General features: G+C 45.6%; 1 protein-coding gene across 4 annotated transcripts in view; it reads right to left on the reverse strand.

Moving 5' to 3' along the window:
- The window catches only part of LOC146783989 (uncharacterized), a 469,916-nt gene that overhangs the window by 25,395 nt on the left and 426,021 nt on the right, over positions 1-18,500 (reverse strand). For 3 of the 4 annotated variants that reach the window (XM_085636429.1, XM_085636427.1, XM_085636428.1), the window contains one exon: positions 17,001-17,029. The exons of the other annotated variant lie outside the window; for it this stretch is intronic. In XM_085636429.1, the coding sequence (XP_085492555.1) occupies positions 17,001-17,029 (29 nt within the window). The remainder of the gene's footprint in view (positions 1-17,000; positions 17,030-18,500) is intronic. 4 annotated transcript variants of the gene reach the window in all.

The following is an 18,500-nucleotide window of genomic DNA, read 5'->3' on the forward strand; positions in this document are numbered from 1 at the left end:
GCGCCGCGGCGCAGGTCCCAGGTTGCGCCCTTGGCAGTGATGGAAACACCCACCACACAAACGGGACACGGTCAGCGCGCCATCACACCACCTGATGCACCACCTGTCCGCGCCAGGCTAACACAGCGGCGCAGGTCTCGCCAACGTTCGGTCTCCTCAGGCAACCTTGATCTCCAACACACTCCTGGCATTGAGGAGAGGATGCTGTCTGTCCAGCGCGTGCAGGGCCGCCACATGGCAACCATCAGCACCAACATCGTGCACCTTGTTCGTGAAATGCGAGCCATGACTGCCGCAGTAACGGCCATGGGCACGGCGGTCAGGGACATGAGCACTGTGGTGGCAGAGGGCAATGCTCACCTCAGGGAAGATGTACAGGAGCTCACCAGTGCCATGAGGGAGGGCCATGAGTGCCAGTAGAGGAGGCACCGACAGCAATTGTTGCGTTCCGCTGCCGCTACTAAGGCTATCACGTGCCACAGCAACAGTACCGCAGTGTTGGCACGCCGCACTGTGTCCTTGCAGGTCGACCTTGGGCACTTCTGCGGGGATGTGGCAAAGGCACTGGGGCAGTTGACCACTGCTGTGGAACACATCCAGAGCAGCACATGCAGTGCTGCAGCTTTGGGGGGGGATGACGCTAGTGAGGCTGCCTCGAGTGTGAGCAGTGTGTCTGTGGCAGAGGGCAGCACCAGGAGCCGCAGTTCGCGGGCATCCACGGGGACAGGCCGTGGTGAGGCTTTGGAGACACCTGAGCGGAGGCTTGGGGTACGTGGGAAGCGCCACTAGACAGTTGGACATGCATACAGGACCATGGTGGGGCAACCATGGACATCCACTTACTGAGTGTGCACAGGCATGACTTTAAGGCACCTTTTATTTTATTTATTGCAATTGGAGCATGATTTACATAGCTAGTTTTGTTGCACAAACATCAGTGCTACTGTGCATTAAACAGTTGCACCCCAAACTAACTTGTAATGTCTCATTCTCACATGTTTCAAAAATGATTTTGCATGATGTATGTCCGCCTCCTATGGCCCTCTGCTGTGTTAGGGACGTGTGCCTGTCGTTGTTGGGCGGGTGGTTGGTCATCCCGGTGGTCGTCATCCCTGTCCACCTCTATGGGTATCCCGCTTCTGGTCGCAATGTTGTGCAGCATTGCACATATAGCAATTATCCGGCAGCATGTTTCAGGTTTGTAGAGCAAGGCGCCGCCAGTCTTGTGTAGGATTCTGAAGCGACTCTTCAGAATCCCAAATGTCCTCTCTATGACATTCCTAGTGCTGATGTGTGCAGCGTTGTAGCGAAGTTCCTGCGGGGTTGCTGGATTGATGTATGGGGTGAGTATGTATTCACGCAGGGCGTAAGCACTGTCACCTAGAAGATAGAAGCATAGACTTAGCATTGGTGATGTACATACATGTGTGGTGTTGGTGTGGGGAAGCGTATTTTTATGTACCTAGCAGGAGTCCCTCTCCAAATTCTCCGTTGATTAGTCGCCTGTGCATTCCACTGTGGCAGAAGATGTAGGAGTCGTGTGTGCTCCCTGGGAATTGTGCCACTAGGTCCGTTATGATGTTATTGGCATCGCAAACAACCTGCACGTTGATTGAGTGGTATGACTTGCGGTTCCGGAAAATGTACTCATTTGCTGCGGGTGGACATATGGGGATATGCGTGCAGTCGATGCATCCAATCACATGTGGGAATTGTGCCACCTGGTAGAATGCCTGTTTGGTGCGGTCCAACTGCTGTGGGGTTGTGGGGAAGCTGATGTGGGTGTGTAGCATTGTCAGCATGGCATCGAGGAATTTCTTGAAGAAGCGTGACAGTGCGCTTTGCGATACGCCTCCGGCCACCGCAATTACCCCCTGGAAACTCCCTGAGGCCAGTAGGTGCAGGCTGCATAGGACCTGAACGTGCGCAGGGATTGCATTGGTCCGGTGTGTCTGGTGCTGCAGTAATGGTTCCAGGTCTGCAATCAGGCGCATGATCATTGCACGATTGAGGCGATACTTCACGTACACCTCGTCCTCATTCTGCCCCAGCAAGGTTATGCGCAGTCTGAAGACTCGCTCCTGGACCCTTCTCCTGCGCTGTCCTTCTGCATTGATACGCATCCTCCTTGCAAGCACGTAGAGGGCAGCCATTTTGTGGGAGCCAACAGGGTCTCCTGGGCCACATTTAAGGGTCTTGTGATTGCCTCAATCATTTGCACATGTTGAAATTGTTTTTTTGCATTTGCTTTTTTTTTTTTACTTTACCTCCAGGTTTTGATTCCCCTTATTTAGCTCATGCAAAATAGCGATTTTTGGGATTTTCGTTATTAGCGACTGTTGTTGCATTGGGGTGCGATTCGTTATTTGCTATTGGCACTTTCCGGGAGCTAATAGTGATTTCGGTAACTGCTAAAGCGGTATTTAGCGATTCGGTAATTTTGCATTTTGGTTATTAGTGATTCGGTATTTTGGCGGATTTATTTTAGCGATTCGTTATTTGCTCACGTTTTTGGTTCATGCATTTGAAGTGGGTATTTTTTAATCGGTAACGGGCGGTTTTTGCGATTCGGTATTTTACCGACTGGATTTTGGCTTGATACATGAGGCTGATTGTGTAGCTTGGTTAATTTGACTAAAGTGAAAATAATCTCGCTATGCAGTGAAAAGTATATTACAGTGTGGAGAAAAACTTTACAAGGGCAAAGAGGAAGCCAAACCGGGAATTTTGCAATCTTTGATAGTGGCACAAATCGAGAAATTTGCAAATGTTTTGTGCTCTAAAAAATCTTTGTTAGCCCCTAGTTGGGGCATTCATATCACTGAAGAAAATTAGATTTGCAGCCTGTGCTTGAAGTAAAGGTGTAGGTTGTTAGAGCTTATTTGGATAAATCCTATGCTGAGAGGAACAGCAACTTAATCTATGGGATGAAGTGCCCGGGACAACAAAATTTAGGAATATTGCAAGACATTGTGACCACAGAGAGGAAGGACACCTTCATAGAGAGTCTTCAAATATCCCTTTAATCAAGGATATTGGGTATTTGCTAATATTTAAGGAGACAGCCGCTGGGTATCTCTCCCAAAAAATAGTAAATGACATAGCTACAGAGATGTGTATTTAATTATTAAAAGGATGCCAGCCCTCACCCCCGAAATAGTGGGATTCTTCATCATTAGGCCTACTCCTGTCTGGGGGAAACCACACCCAGGAGAAGTCAGGGTGTGCCTCAGTGTAGTTGCAAGTAATGAGAGAGCCAATCAGAGGTCAAACTCACTCCTCATGTTAATATTCCCTACTGATCAAAAACTGCCCCTTCAGTCCCTGTGCTAGCGGCATTCATTAGCCCCACTCGTCCGTATCATCCTGTAATAAACGCAAGTCTAAAATGATGTGAGAATTGGTGAGTAAGCGTTATTTGGGACCCTCTTTCACAGAGTTACACCCAGTCTCACATGGATTGTAAGCCCTTAGTGTCAATGAGTGGCAGCATGCTTCAAGGCTCTACTTTGTCCTACTTCGCCATGCTCACGCATCAGGATGTCATCTGGGGGTTGGTGTGTGTCAATGCTACCTGGAGATGATAATATTCTATATGTGGCATTAAGGATATCTCCTGATTCCAATCCCTGGTGTTGCAAACTGAGGTATTTTCGGATAGACCGGTGTAAACGAAATTGCAGTACTCCTGCGCGTAATGGATGAACTTTGTAGGAAACGAGTATATTTCATTCGAAAGCTCCCAATGGTCTCCTTCTATATGTGCAGTAGCCGCGATGCGCAGTCGGGCGCCATCTTAGGTTGAGTGAGCAGCACTGGATTGTGTGGTCATTAATCTCAATAGAAGGCTATACTGCTTTCCACCTAAAATAATCCTCTCTCTCGCTCTCTATGTTTAATGAACGGCTTTTCATTCCTTAGAATACATAATCCCATGACCACTCTTACCTCGAACCTCTGCTGCCTGAAAGTTTCAGCAAAAACACATCCCAAGAAGTCACATTTTAAGATGTCACTTCCAAAACGGAGTATAATGTAGAATGTGTTTTAACATGCAGAAAATATCCTGCTTTCATGTAATGAAATCCAGCAGTGCAAGAATATCAACACACTGCCATACATTTCTATTACTTCACCAAGAGTTGGTATTTTTTGGGGAGAATAATTCACAGGAGAGGCGGCTGACAAGCTAGCTATCCATTTCAATGTTTAAACAGTTGTAATTCTGCTCCGTGACCGGCCTTTCACGCTGCCAGCTGGCTTTGGCTGCAGGCATTGTGATGTCCAAACTGTAATAACTTACTATAGTAGAGTAGCACTGTCATTTTCGATTTGCAGGTTACTAGCAATGTAAGAAACAAGGTGTAATAGGAAACCTAGAGACAACCTTTTATACATTTATTGGATGCTCCTATGTATTACATAATGAATGTCGCTATTGTACTGTGTGTTTTGAAAATCTGATACCTGTGGGCAGGTGTTTGGTAGTATCAGGGTTACGTGGCAAGAACATTGATCCTGCTCCCTGGGTCTTCTGGGAGAGTTAGGCGAGCTGATTTATTTGTGGATGGCTAATAGAATACATCTGCCCTCAGGGATTTTTGTGCAGGGCTCCCACCCTTGTAACAAGTGCTGCTGAGTGTGTCTCAGATGGGTTTTCAGAGATCCTAAGAGGGGAGAAGTAAGGCATGCCAACCTGCAAGAAGGGAGAGTAACACCTGGCCTTCAAACAATGTATATGTGTATGCATGTGATTAATTATTTTGTTGGCAGTTTTATTATAGTGCCAAGTCAACCCTTAGGTATCAGAGCACTTAACATGAGCACCAGTTGTATTACAGACGGACACATTCATTTCTAGGCGCAGGGAGATTAAGTGATTTGCCCAGAATCACAGGATGTTTGAGCCTCCTGCCAGACTCGAACCTGGTTCCCCTGCTTCAACGTTGGCCGCTGTAGCCGTTAAGGCACAATCTCTGTGGATCTTATGTATGTATGTATGTATGTATGTATGTATGTATGTATGTATGTATGTATGTATGTATGTATGCATGCATGTATTTATGTAGCAGACCTATAAAGCAGTGTTTCCCAAGCTGGGGGGTCACAACTTAATGTTGCTTTGTGTGCCACTTTTTGATGATTCGTGAAAGTCTTTGTCTATATCTAAGTAATATTTAAAATGATTAGCCCTATTTGTGTATGAGTTCAAAGCTGATGAAAATTCCAGTTTTCAAACAAACCCTTGCAAGTATTCCCAAGCCGGACTCAGGGTAAACCTTCCATTATTTGTTGCTGCTGTTTTTTAACTTCTCAACGCCATTTTCAATGAAGAATCTGCTCATTATACTTGAGTATGCACAACCATACCATCTGTGTATGACTTTCACGCATGAATTTAGAAATATGGATGTTGCCTAACAACCAAAGCTACTAACTTTGAATCTGGGGAACCAGGTTCGAGTTCCGGCGTTTGCTCAACATTCTTTAATCCTGGCCAGTTCACTTACTCTTCCTTGCTTAAAAAAAATAAATCTGGCCTTGTGTAATGTAATCTGGTTCTCATGTAAAGTGCTCCAGTATCTTTGGGACACTTTGTGCTACATAAAACTGCAATATATATGGAGTCAAAAATGCACCAGTGGGCCTAATTTTAACATGCAAATTAATACGAGGCCTACTCCACACTGTGCTGCAGAAGGGGTTTTCACATTTGCCAAAATCACTGGTATCAGCACCAAGAGTTTATGGAAGCCTTTTTAGGTCGAAGCCTACCAGACAGTCCAGCTGTCTGGTTTGCTAACAACATCTTCTGGACATTCAGAAAGGTTTCCTTGGAATGAATTCTGCCCATTGCTTACCATAGGCTTTGTGTTTTGTAACTCACATTTGCTCACTTTCTATTTGCTGGCTTGATTTCTTTTAGGCTGTCTAGCTTGAGTTGGTCCTTTACCTTGCCCAAACCTTATTTAATGTATTCTTCCACCAGTACTGGATTTCTGTAAACAGGCCTTTAAATCTTGTTCTTATCTTGTCACATTTGCTGCACTGTCAAAGACAGTCATCAAATGTCAGGCTCTGTCTTCCAGAGAGCTTAGATTTTAGGTTTCGCCTGAGCCAGCTCGCATGCGCTGCTCTGCGAGACATTTAGTAAGGGCTTTTAAATTTCAAACACATTCTCGTGCATGTGCTTTTTTTATCACTTGCTATTGTGCTTTGCGTGCTGTCTTTCTAAGAAAGACAGCACGCAATTGGCCCAAGGGGGGTGCATGTCCCGCCTTCTCTGTTCTGTGGCCTAGGGTGCTCGGGAGCGAGCATGAGCACCATCTGTTTCCAATTATCGCGCCCGTTATTTGGAAACAGATGGCGGTCTTCTCCTGCAGCGGCGGGCACAAGCGTGCTCGCGTGCGCACCACTTCCGGGCTTGTTTTTGCATAGGGCTCATCGCACTTTTTCAGTGCCACTCTGCCCTCCTTACTTGGAACAGCACGCTGTGGCAATAGCTAATGGATTCTAGTTTGCAGACTGAGGGGGTCTGTTGTGAATGAGTTTTGCTGATGAGGTTTTTCGAGTTGTGTTAGTCCTTTACACACACCCTCGCTCACAATACAGAAAAGTGGCATAGATGTAGTACGTGTTTTGATTTTCAAAGACAAAGACTTTATGAACAGAAAACATACGCCCCTGAGTACTTATGGCACTGGTTTGCGTCTTGCTCTTGTTCACATGTAAATCAGTACTGTGATATGTAATAATTGCTGTGTGTTTATGCTGTTGTTTATACTTTTTTATACTTTGCAAAGCCAATAGTTCTTGAATGGGCGAGAACTATTGGCTATGCCAGTGCTTGTTGATTTTAGTGAATAGATAGCACAGGCCACCACCTCCCTCTTAGAATTGTTCCAGCTCCAGACTCCAGTGCAGTTCATCCTCTGCCACATTTATGCACAGATTAATATATTAGCCACAGTCCAATATTGAAGGGTGAGTTCAAGGTTATGACATTTACAAACAATTAAAGTAATCGAATTAAAAAATCTCCCCTACCTCATGCCCATTAAAGCTAGATGGGCCACAAAAGTTGGTTGTTTTAGAAACTGGGTCGTAGTTCTAGAAAGTTTGGGAAGCACTGCTATAAAGCACTAACATATCTATATTGCAACAGATCACTATTCAATGTAAAAATATCATGTGCACATGTGGATGCACGATACCCAGACGAGGAAGGGAGAGAAGTCCTGGTAAAAAGAGGATTCCTGGAACTTAGAAGGTTAGGGGGCAATAGCTGGAAGGGTGTCAAAGTTTGGGTTCTCTTACAGGGTGTTCAGAAAGAGGAGTTACCTTGCTAAAAAGTGTTGTTTGAAGCGGCAAATCTTTAGCTCCTTCCAGAAGTGAGCAGGGATAGTGATGGCTAGATGTGGAGTTTCACACCCTGTGCGCAAAGCAGAAGTCCTGGCATTTCATCGGTACTTCCTTGCATTTTCTTATTTCTAGCCTGGCTTGAAATTGCCACACATTTTGCAAGTTTCAAGGCATGTCTTGATTTAGGCTGCTGGGTAAGTTCAAATGTTGGTGTTGACAGTCTTCTCTTGTAGATAATGCAGCAGATTTTGAATGTAATGCTTGCTCGCAGTGGAAGCCAGTTGAGTGTCTCTGAGTGTTGGAGTCATTCCATAAATGAAAGCATTTGTTGGGACAGACTCCTGAGTATATTGAAGAGCATTGAACAGTGCTGCATGTCACCTTTGCCACTTGAATGCTCTAGAGCACTTTTTAATAGAGTTAGGTAGGTTTCAGGCTTGCCAGCCAACAGGGTATTTGATATACCTCTACTGAAATAGAATACAAACAGTGCTTGGGCAGCTGTTCTGAAGTCAACTACTGGAAGGAAGCACAACAGATGTAATCCTAGTATAATTAACAAAAGGATCAAAGCGAAGTTTGTACATGATTTCATAGAAAAACAATGTCATGGAATACCATTAGGGAGAAACCATTTCACCTAAACAGTTTAATAGAAACTTGCTGGATGAATGGCATTTATCATTTCATAGAAAGCAACTCATAAAATGTCTTACATTTCGAAATTGTCATACAGCTTTATTGTATGATTACTTAAAATCATTACAAGTGCATTTGAAAAAATAAAATGCAACAATATAAAACTCAGATCCAGAGGTACGGGTGAAAACTGTCAACATAAGGAAATACAATATTGCATATGTTATATGAATGAAAAAGTAACATCACAATGTGTGTCTTTTGCTTTCACGCCCTAAGTGCGCCGGATATGCCCAGACGTGGGTCCTGGGCTCCCTGTGCTACTGGAATCAAGCTATCCTGGCTGAAGAGGGGTGAAACCCCGAAACCGGTTCTAGGATGCTTGTTTCCGGTGCAGGGAGGACCTGGCTTGGCAGTTCGGGCTGGACTGTTCCCATGAGGCACAGGGTCAAGACTGATTTGCATATGGCCAGGTCTAAACTGGGGTGGCATGGTGAGCAAAAGAATGATGGATTTAATCCAGATCTCTTGACTGGGGGTGAATGTTTTGATTTGTTCAGCATTCTGTCCATCAATTGTGTGTCTTTTGCTTTCTCGCCCTAAGTGCGCCGGGTATGTCCAGACGTGGGTCCCGGGCTCACTGTGCCCCTGGAATCAAGCTATCCTGGCTGAAGAGGGGTGAAACCACGAAACCGGTCCTAGGATGCTTGTTTCCGGTCAAGGAAGGACCTGGCTTGGCAGTTCGGGCTGGACTGTTCCCATGAGGCACATGGTCAAGACTGATTTGCATATGGCCAGGTCTAAACTGGGGTGGCATGGTGAGCAAAAGAATGATAGATTTAACCCAGATCTCTTGACTGGGGGTGAATGTTTTGATTTGTTCAGCATTCTGTCCATCAATTGTGTGTCTTTTGCTTTCTCGCCCTAAGTGCGCCGGGTATGCCCAGACGTGGGTCCCGGGCTCACTGTGCCACTGGAATCAAGTTATCCTGGCTGAAGAGGGGTGAAACCCCGAAACCGGTTCTAGGATGCTTGTTTCCGTGCAGGGAGGACCTGGCTTGGCGGTTCGGGCTGGACTGTTCCCATGAGGCACAGAGTCAAGACTGATTTGCATATGGCCAGGTCTAAACTGGGGTGGCATGGTGAGCAAAAGAATGATGGATTTAACCCAGATCGCTTGACTGTGGGTGAATGTTTTGATTTGTTCAGTATTCTGTCCATCAATTGTGTGTCTTTTGCTTTCTCGCCCTAAGTGCACCGGGTATGTCCAGACGTGGGTCCCGTGCTCACTGTGCCACTGGAATCAAGCTATCCTGGCTGAAGAGGGGTGAAACCCCGAAACCGGTCCTAGGATGCTTGTTTCCGCTCCAGGGAGGACCTGGCTTGGCAGTTCGGGCTGGACTGTTCCCATGAGGTACAGGGTCAAGACTGATTTGCATATGGGCAGGTCTAAACTGGGGTGGCATGGTGAGCAAAAGAATGATGGATTTAACCCAGATCTCTTGACTGGGGGTGAATGTTTTGATTTGTTCAACATTCTGTCCATCAATTGTGTGTCTTTTGCTTTCTTGCCCTAAGTGTGCCAGGTATGCCCAGACATGGGTCCCGGGCTCACTGTGCCACTGGAATCAAGCTATCCTGCCTGAAGAGGGGTGAAACCCCGAAACTGGTCCTAGGATGCTTGTTTTCCGGTCCAGGGAGGACCTGGCTTGGCAGTTCGGGCTGGACTGTTCCCATGAGGCACAGGGTCCAGACTGATTTGCATATGGCCAGGTCTAAACTGGGGTGGCATGGTGAGCAAAAGAATGATGGATTTAACCCAGATCTCTTGACTGGGGGTGAATGTTTTGATTTGTTCAGCATTTTGTCCGTCAATTGTGTGTCTTTTGCTTTCTCGCCCTAAGTGCGCCGGGTAGGCCCAGACGTGTGTCCCGGGCTCACTGTGCCACTGGAATCAAGCTATCCTGCCTGAAGAGAGGTGAAACCCCGAAACCGGTCCTAGGATGCTTGTTTCCGGTCCACGGAGGACCTGGCTTGACAGTTCGGGCTGGACTGTTCCCATGAGGCACAGGGTCAAGACTGAATTGCATATGGCCAGGTCTAAACTGGGGTGGCATGGTGAGCAAAATAATGATGGATTTAACCCAGATCTCTTGACTGGGGTGAATGTTTTGATTTGTTCAGCATTTTGTCCATCAATTGTGTGCTTTTGCTTTCTCGCCCTAAGTGCGCCGGGTATGCCCAGACATGGGTCCCGGGCTCATTGTGCCACTGGAATCAAGCTATGCTGGCTGAAGAGGGGTGAAACCCCGAAACCGGTTCTAGGATGCTTGTTTCCGGTGCAGGGAGGACCTGGCTTGGCAATTCGGGCTGGACTGTTCCCATGAGGCACAGGGTCAAGACTGATTTGCATATGGCCAGGTCTAAACTAGAGTGGCATGGTAAGCAAAAGAATGATGGATTTAACCCAGATCTCTTGACTGGGGGTGAATATTTTGATTTGTTCAGCATTCTGTCCATCAATTTTGTGTCTTTTGCTTTCTCGCCCTAAGTGCGCCAGGTATGTCCAGACGTGGGTCCCGGGCTCACTGTGCCACTGGAATCAAGCTATCCTGGCTGAAAAGAGGTGAAACCCCGAAACCGGTCCTAGGATGCTTGTTTCCGGTCCAGGGAGGACCTGGCTTGGCAGTTCGGGCTGGACTGTTCTCATGAGGCACAGGGTCAAGACTGATTTGCATATGGCCTGGTCTAAACTGGGGTGGCATGGTAAGCAAAAGAATGATGGATTTAACCCAGATCTCTTGACTGGGGGTGAATGTTTTGATTTGTTCAGCATTCTGTCCATCAATTGTGTGTCTTTTGCCAAAACAGCAATGGGCGCAATCTCCTTTTGCCCTCTACCCTTTTAAACCCATATCCAAAGTCAAAGGATGAAGGGGAGTGCTAGATGGTAAATGGGCAATCAAATATTAAAAGCTAACTAATCGAAATTTGAGGACGGTTCACTGAGGTGCACATGCCAAAGCCAAGGAAATTTTAAAATATGCAAGGTACAGGAAGCCAAATTCTAAAAACTATTAACTAAAGCGCCGCATACTATTGCAAAAACACTCTGAAATATGCAGAGCCATAAAGTGCAAAGTGCCCTGACGTACAAACTGATCAATAATCAAGATTGGGGGGCCGTACAATGAAGTGCCATGTGCCAAGCCTAGGTGATTTAAAAGCCTGCGATATTTACAAGGTACAAGTAACCAAATTCTAAAAACTGTACACTAAGGTAGCCAAATTCTAAAAACTGTTTATTAAAATGCCACCTGCTGGTGCAGAAATGCTCTGTAAACATGCATAGCAGTAAAGTGCGAGGTGCTCAAATGTAAAAACGAATTTTACATGACAAAACTAGATTGTGAAGCCATATCCATCGAGATCATTCTCAGGATAGTGCTAAAAGTTTCAAGTATCCATCCCCGTCGGTAGGCGAGCATCGCGCAAGAGCCTTCCGGCTTCAGTAAAGAATTTGCCAGCCCGTGCTAGTTCCATTGGGACATTTAAAAACTGGCTTGTGCATGTTTATTTTTAAAGGTGTAAATAGCAGGTCTTACTTTCAGAAACATTTTTGCCTGAGGTATTTATTTCAGTGCTTTACTTCAGGTGACGTTACTTTGGTTGTATATCGTTTACTTTGTCAATTATTTCGGACACTGATAATTCATTGACCCCTCACCTCCTCTAAACATTATCCATCACTGAACCTCTAACAACCACTAAACATGATCCATTTTTGCAGTCTAAAAGCCCCTCACCATGCCTGAATTCTATCTATTGTAAATCATAAAACTCTTTCGGCCCTGAAAGTCTGCCTGCCTCCAACCCCTAAAAACCCTCACCACCCCTAAACGCTGGCCATAACTGAACCCTATAAAACCCTCACCATTACTAAATTCTATTCATCAATGAACCTTAAAAACCCCTCACAAGCCCTAAACTCTGTCCATCCGTGAACTCTAAAAAAAAATACACAACACCCCTATATTCCACCCTTCATTGGTCCCTAAAAAACCCTCACCACCTCTTATCCCCACTAATTCATGAGGCCTAAAAACCCTTCACCACCCCTAAACTCACACATTCTTGAATTCTAAAAAGCCCTTTCTACACCTGAACTTCACCCATATATCACACCTAAAACCCCTCATCAAACATCCCAGAACCTCAAAATCCCCCACTACCCTTCCCAGTTTTAACATTGTTCTACATAATTTGATATTTCCTTTAAAAGGGTTCCTTTAATTTTTCAATGATTGTGTATTTACTAAAAATTCTCCTTCCTTAAAATTGGTTTTCCATGATTTGATTTCCTCCAATGTGATTTCTCCGGTTTTATATTTCCATGAATTCCCATTCATCACATCACAACCACATACAATTGCTCCAGTGGCCCAGCTTTTTGAAAGAAGTTCATTTTTACTTTGAATTTCAGGTCCACTGGCACACATAGGTGATGCTGACAGTTTCTGCTAAGGCAACACTGTGAGTTACAACGTAGAGCAGTTCCTCATTGCCAGAGAATGCGCTTGGTTGGTTTCTGCTCTCAGCTTTGTTAATAGCTCCAGTAACCAATTTACAGGACCCAAGAGTAGAGTCTAATGATCCGGGGCCTTATTCAGATCAATGTGGGGCGGGAGCACAGGTGTAAATCTGCAGTGTTTTCACCCACCCAAAGTCATGGTTCCCCCTGCTGCTTTTAGAGTCAAAGGAAGTGATGTGCTTACAATGGCAGAGCCTCCAATGGCTTGGCCGATATAGCTCTTTAACTAGCCGGCCAACTGCCAAAGGGCTGACAGGTCACATTGACGGTCGTTGCACACTACTAGTGGCGGGCCGACTCTTACTCATTTTTCCATACCCCTCTACCACGCCAGACATGGTGGGCACAGGCAGCGAAAAAGTAAAACAGCTCCCGCATGCAGGAAAATAAAGTCCATACATTGGGGCAAATCATTTTCTTTTTTTTTTGCATTGCGAAAACAAATTCTAGCCTTAGGAGTTTATTTTCTGAATGCAAAAAGTTTACCGAGGAGGTGCTACATCACCACCAAAAATAGGAGAATTAGAGGAGTTGGATGCAGTCCAGCTTTTCCAGGAGTATAGCGTCAAAATCACACGAGCTTGCAGTTCCACTCACTCACTGGATCCCAATTAGAGACAGTGGTACAAATCTTTGGTCATGTGAAAATGTCCCAATGACCAAACATTTGTACCACTGTTTCTAATTGGAATCCAGTGGACGAGCTGACCCGCACACCCATTTGATTTTGCTTTAAACATAGCACCTGCTCTGCAAATCTTCAGTGCTGTGAAGGGAGCTCTCACATTGGTGGTGGTCCCCTTCCCATCACAGAAATCCCCACAAAAGCAGGTGAGGATTTCTCAGTAAGGGGGATGTTCTCTCCAGGGTCGTAGAGGCAATGGCTTCTGACATCCTGGCAGGCTGATGGACCATCCACCAGGATCTCAATAACTGCTCCAAGTAATTATGTTCTTGATTTGCTTCAATGTAAAGTCAACTTATACGAATCCACGCAATTTAGGTTGAAATATACCACAAACAACTAATGGCATATGGTTTATGCTGGATTCATTGCATAAGCCCATTTTATACCAAGAGTCTTGGGATCTCTCGCTTCTAACTTCAAAAGGGAGGTTGGTCATCTTAGGCCACATAAAGGACAGATGAGCAAGGTCTAGAGCTGTGTAGCAGTGTGCAATGTAGGGCAGTCTTAGCCCCCCACTCTGCCATTCAGCTTAGGGACTTTTAGGCATGGTCACATGTTGCCCTAAACAAAAGATCTCTTTGTCAAATGAGCGATGGACAGGAGTCTGAACTAGAATGTGCAACATGCCCAGCACATAGCTAAAAGGTGGTACAGCCACCCTTTTCACCCCTTGCAGACGCCCCCCATAGATATGTTAAGGTGGTTCCAATTCGCTTTAGTGATGAGTAGGTCTAGGTTAACAGAAACCATCCCTTCCAGGCATCTGGTAATAAGGATACCTAGGAACTTAAGCCGTTGTGGATTCCACTGAAATGGGTTGTCATCTATGGCTGCTCTAGTCGTGACCCATGACATAGGCAAGGCGTTGCTCTTATCTCAGTTCATGTTATGACCTGAAATGTCAGCGAAGTCCACAATAAGGGACAACAGAGCTAGGGGTGGGCTGTCAAGGGCAGTGAGTGTGAGCAAACTATTATTGGCATACATCAATAGATTTGATGGCCCAACTAGGGTAGGGATAACTACAATCCACGTGGATTGGTGGATTGCAATGGCCAGGGATTCCAGTGTGAGTAGGAAGAGTAATGGTGAACGGGGGCAACCCTGTCAAGAAACCTTGCATACTGGGAAAGGAGCAGATGTAAAGCTACCACAATGCACCCGTGCAGTGGGCGTGGTGCATAACCACCAGACTTTCAAAATGAAATGTTTCTCTAGTTCCAATCGCCACAAGGTACAAAAACATACAGTTTCATTCAATACGATCAAATGTCTTTTTGGCATTGTGCGAGAGGGCCAGGGCGCTCTCCTGTGAGTCCTTGGATATCCACAGGAGATGGGCCCAGGAGAGGAGGTGATCAGAGAATGATATTCCTGGAACAAATCCCACCTCAGAGTGATAGATCAGGGTGTGAATAGCTTGTTTGAGGTGAGACACCAAGACTCTGGCCAGTATTTTAAATCCTGTATTCAGGAGAGATATTGGGTGGAAGCTGCATACTCCTACCCGGTTTCAGGAGTACAGTAATTACAGTTTTGTTGGACATGTGCGACAAGTGCCCAGTGTGTTCTGCCTCTTAAAAGACAGCATAAAGTTGATCCACTGTCTCCTCTTTAAGCCAGCAGTAAAATTCACCTGGGAACCAATAGATTCCCAGAGCCTTATTATACAACAGACGAGAAATGTCTTACACAATTTCATTCTTGGAGATTTCTCTCTCCAGGAGCACCTTACCCTTGTCATTCAGGTGGGATAGAGGCAGGCTGTCAAAGATTTCCTCTTGATCGTCCCCACCCTCTAATTCAGAGCTGAATAGCTTGGCATAGTAGGCCCCAAAGGCGTCGGCAACACTCTGTGTGGATCGGAGCGTGCTCTCCAACTCGTCTCTAATGGCCGGCATAGCCATTGCAGCCTCCCATTGACTAAATTAAGTAGCTAGAAGTCTCCTTGCCTTTTCCCCCAGCTCATAATTGTGGGCCATTAACTTATGCATAAATTCAGCCTGATATATGTAGAGGGAGTTAAAATCCATTTTGGCTTTCTGTAGTATGTGTCTGGTCTCAGGGGAGGACCTCTTCGTTTATGTCCAATTGTGGATGTTGATATCACGCTCCAGGGCCACCTGCTGCTGCTCTCTAAATTTCTTCACCAATTGACACTGGAGGATGGCCTTGACCTGCACCCATAAGATTTGGGCTGATTACACAGAACCTTTATTTTCTGAAAGGTAAGTAGACATGTGGATGTTTAGGCTCACTGCGTTAAAGTACCAGGGTTATTGGATTGGTTTCTGGAGGTTCCAGTCAATGTCTAAGAGGAATGGGGTGCGATCTGACAGAGAATCTGCTAGAATGGTGCAATCCAGTACCGTTGGGGGCATTAGGTCAGAGATGAGGCAGTAGTACACTCGGGTCTCGGTGCTATTGACCACTGGGAGAAAGGAGAATCCTCTCTTCTCAGATGGGTGGAGGAGACGAAAATTGTCTAACAGACCATGATCACCACCAATGTGACATAGGAGAGCCCTGTCTTTGTTATGTGTATCAATGCAAACCATATGGTCCAAAATGGCATACAGTGCCAGATTCCAGTAGCATTCCATGATTATGTGAGACATATGAAGCTCTGTAATGGGTCTATTGTGACGGGAGAAAAAAGTAGGCTTAGGACCTCTAGGAGAAAATATAGAGCACACTCTAATCACTTTAGTACCAATCCTGAGCTTGGAAAACACATACGGACCCACCTCGTCTATCCAGGTTTGGTGGACTTTACAGGAGAGATATTTATGAATAAGAAGAGCCACTCTGCATTTCTTGGAACCGGATGCAACATCAAAGGAGTGTGCAATCGTGGGTCCAGTGGGAGCCCGGCAGCTATTTATAACTTTCAGCCCTAATCCCTCTTATGTTTCACTGCTTCCTTCGCAGAAAAGTACCTCTCCTGCATGATGGAAATGTTAGTTGTTTTACAGGCCAAGTATGAAAGATCTTTTTATGCTAGATATAAGATGTTAGCCCGTTAACACCGTGTCAGGACTGCCAAAACATACCATGTTAAAGGATGGCCACCAAGAGTCACACGCTGAGGAAACCGGTTAGCGCTCTAGCGTTTAAGAGAAATTGTGAAGATCCAGGTGCAGCACCTGAGCTGTGGCGCACTTCACCTGAAGAGGTTCGAGAGGAAGGACACCGAATTAAAGCGTCGAGTGTTTAGTCAGGGAGTAGGATTTCGACGCGCTTCAATACTTGCCGTAGGAGGAGTTCCAGACCTTATGAGCATCGAGAAAATTCCAGTAAGACTGTTCCGAGTATTTGATGTGTTTTTTGGGTATGCGCTTGAGGGAGGAGTTTTAGTCAAAGAAAAGACGCGCATAAGGAAAAATCAAAGTAGAGCATGCGCCAACCGTAAACGCTGCTAAAATACAAAATTCAGAGTCAGCACGAGTTCAGTGCAGCGCTAAGTGGGCGAGTGTATTTTCATTACGCAGTTCTTCAAGATTAGAGCCAACACAAGCCTTAAAAAGATATTGCGGAGAAAAAACATAGTAGGAAGACTACAAGAGAAAGTGGAAATTCAGCAAGCACTACCTGTAATATTTTTGAAAGAACATTATCTTTTTTTCTTATTTGTACATAGTTAATAAGATAAACAAAAAGTTAGCAAGAAAGTAAAGGTGAAGCAAGAAAAACATATAAATAGAAGAGATAAAAGCTTACCATACACCAGATCCCCCGTATACTGCAGGCTGTGGCAAAACATTGGTGAGGATACCATTTTTAAGAAAAGAAATATAAAAAGATTAGAAGAAAGATAGAGAAAATATGAATCATTTCACGATTGTAGTTACAGCACACGAAGCTAGAAAAGCAAGAACAATCAAAAAAGAAGAGAGGCAAAGGTCACACCCAAGACGGGGTAGGTGGAGCAAGAGAGTAGATAATTAGTGGTTAATTTTTAGAGTGAAAGAAAAGGTTAATAAATGTCATTCCCTTACAGTAAGCATCATTCCCGTGATAAGTCATAAGAAGACAAAGAAGAAAGAAGTCTGATGCTGAAGAAAGAATCAGACGGGGTGCGACTGTCTCTTCTCTGTCCCATCCCCTTTCCCCCCTTGGCTTTCGTAAGCATATATGCTATTAAGTGCGTGTTGCAGAGAAACCCGAAGGAGGCATTGGGAACTTGCGGCATTCTGTTCCTGTGCTGTGGCGGAAGAGTAATTGGGTATCTGACAGGATGAAGTGCCCACGTTAAATTAGCACCTGAACAGAATGACGGAAGGTTTGTATTTAAAGAAGCTCGGAGAAATATTGGAAGGAATACAAAGGGAATTAATCACAGTCAGAGAAGAGAATAGGGAGCTTAAAAAAGAAACAACGGAATTGACCCAAAAAGTGAGTAGTTGTAACGCCCTGAACGTCTCAGGATCGTTTAACAGACACGACAATGAGGACGCAACCACTTGTGAAGGGTTAGTTCTTTTAATGAAGGCAAATAAAATACAAAGAACAAACAAAAGTTATAGTCACTGGAATCCTCCAGGCTAAGTACGTTACCAGCCCACAGCACGGATGGTCCTAACCGTCCTCTGCATATACGCCGATCCCGGCGTATGCCAACAGAGGGCAGAAATGAAATGGCCGACAATGCCAATCGGTAGGCTGTGAGGGGCACGAAGAGTGTTGGGGAGAATCGAGGAGTCAGGGAAACACCCAGCCGGGGTCTCTACCTGAAGGGAGCAGCCGCTCAACCTCTTCCTCAGACTGCACCGGGACGCGGAGTCACCTCCTGGTGATGCGTCACCGATACCCCAATCACAAGCAAGAAGACTGAACCGAGAGCAGCCGCTCGATCGATCCTGTGGACTTCCGAGTCTGTAACGCGGCAAACACCTCCTGGTGTGCGTTACAGCTGGCAGTCCCTGTGTCTCTGGTCGGGCTGGGAGTTACGACTCCAACCAGCAAAAGCGCCACTGCGCTTGGACTCAGCCGAGTCAAAAAGCGAAGCTCAATGGTTGACCGGTAGAGCTTCCGGGTCCTTCACAGGTGACGATGGGGCAAGACACGGCCCAGGGAGTAACGACTCGACCTACCTCCGTTCTTGCCTTACTGGAGCACCACTCCGGAACACTGCTCTTCACGAAGCAGGTACGTCGGTGTAAACACAATATCCGACAGCCTTGTACCTCCCGGTTCCTCCCTTTATAGGGCGTGTTTTCC

This window comes from Triturus cristatus, chromosome 11 (genome assembly GCF_964204655.1).
Source record: "Triturus cristatus chromosome 11, aTriCri1.1, whole genome shotgun sequence".
Lineage (NCBI taxonomy): Eukaryota > Metazoa > Chordata > Amphibia > Caudata > Salamandridae > Triturus > Triturus cristatus.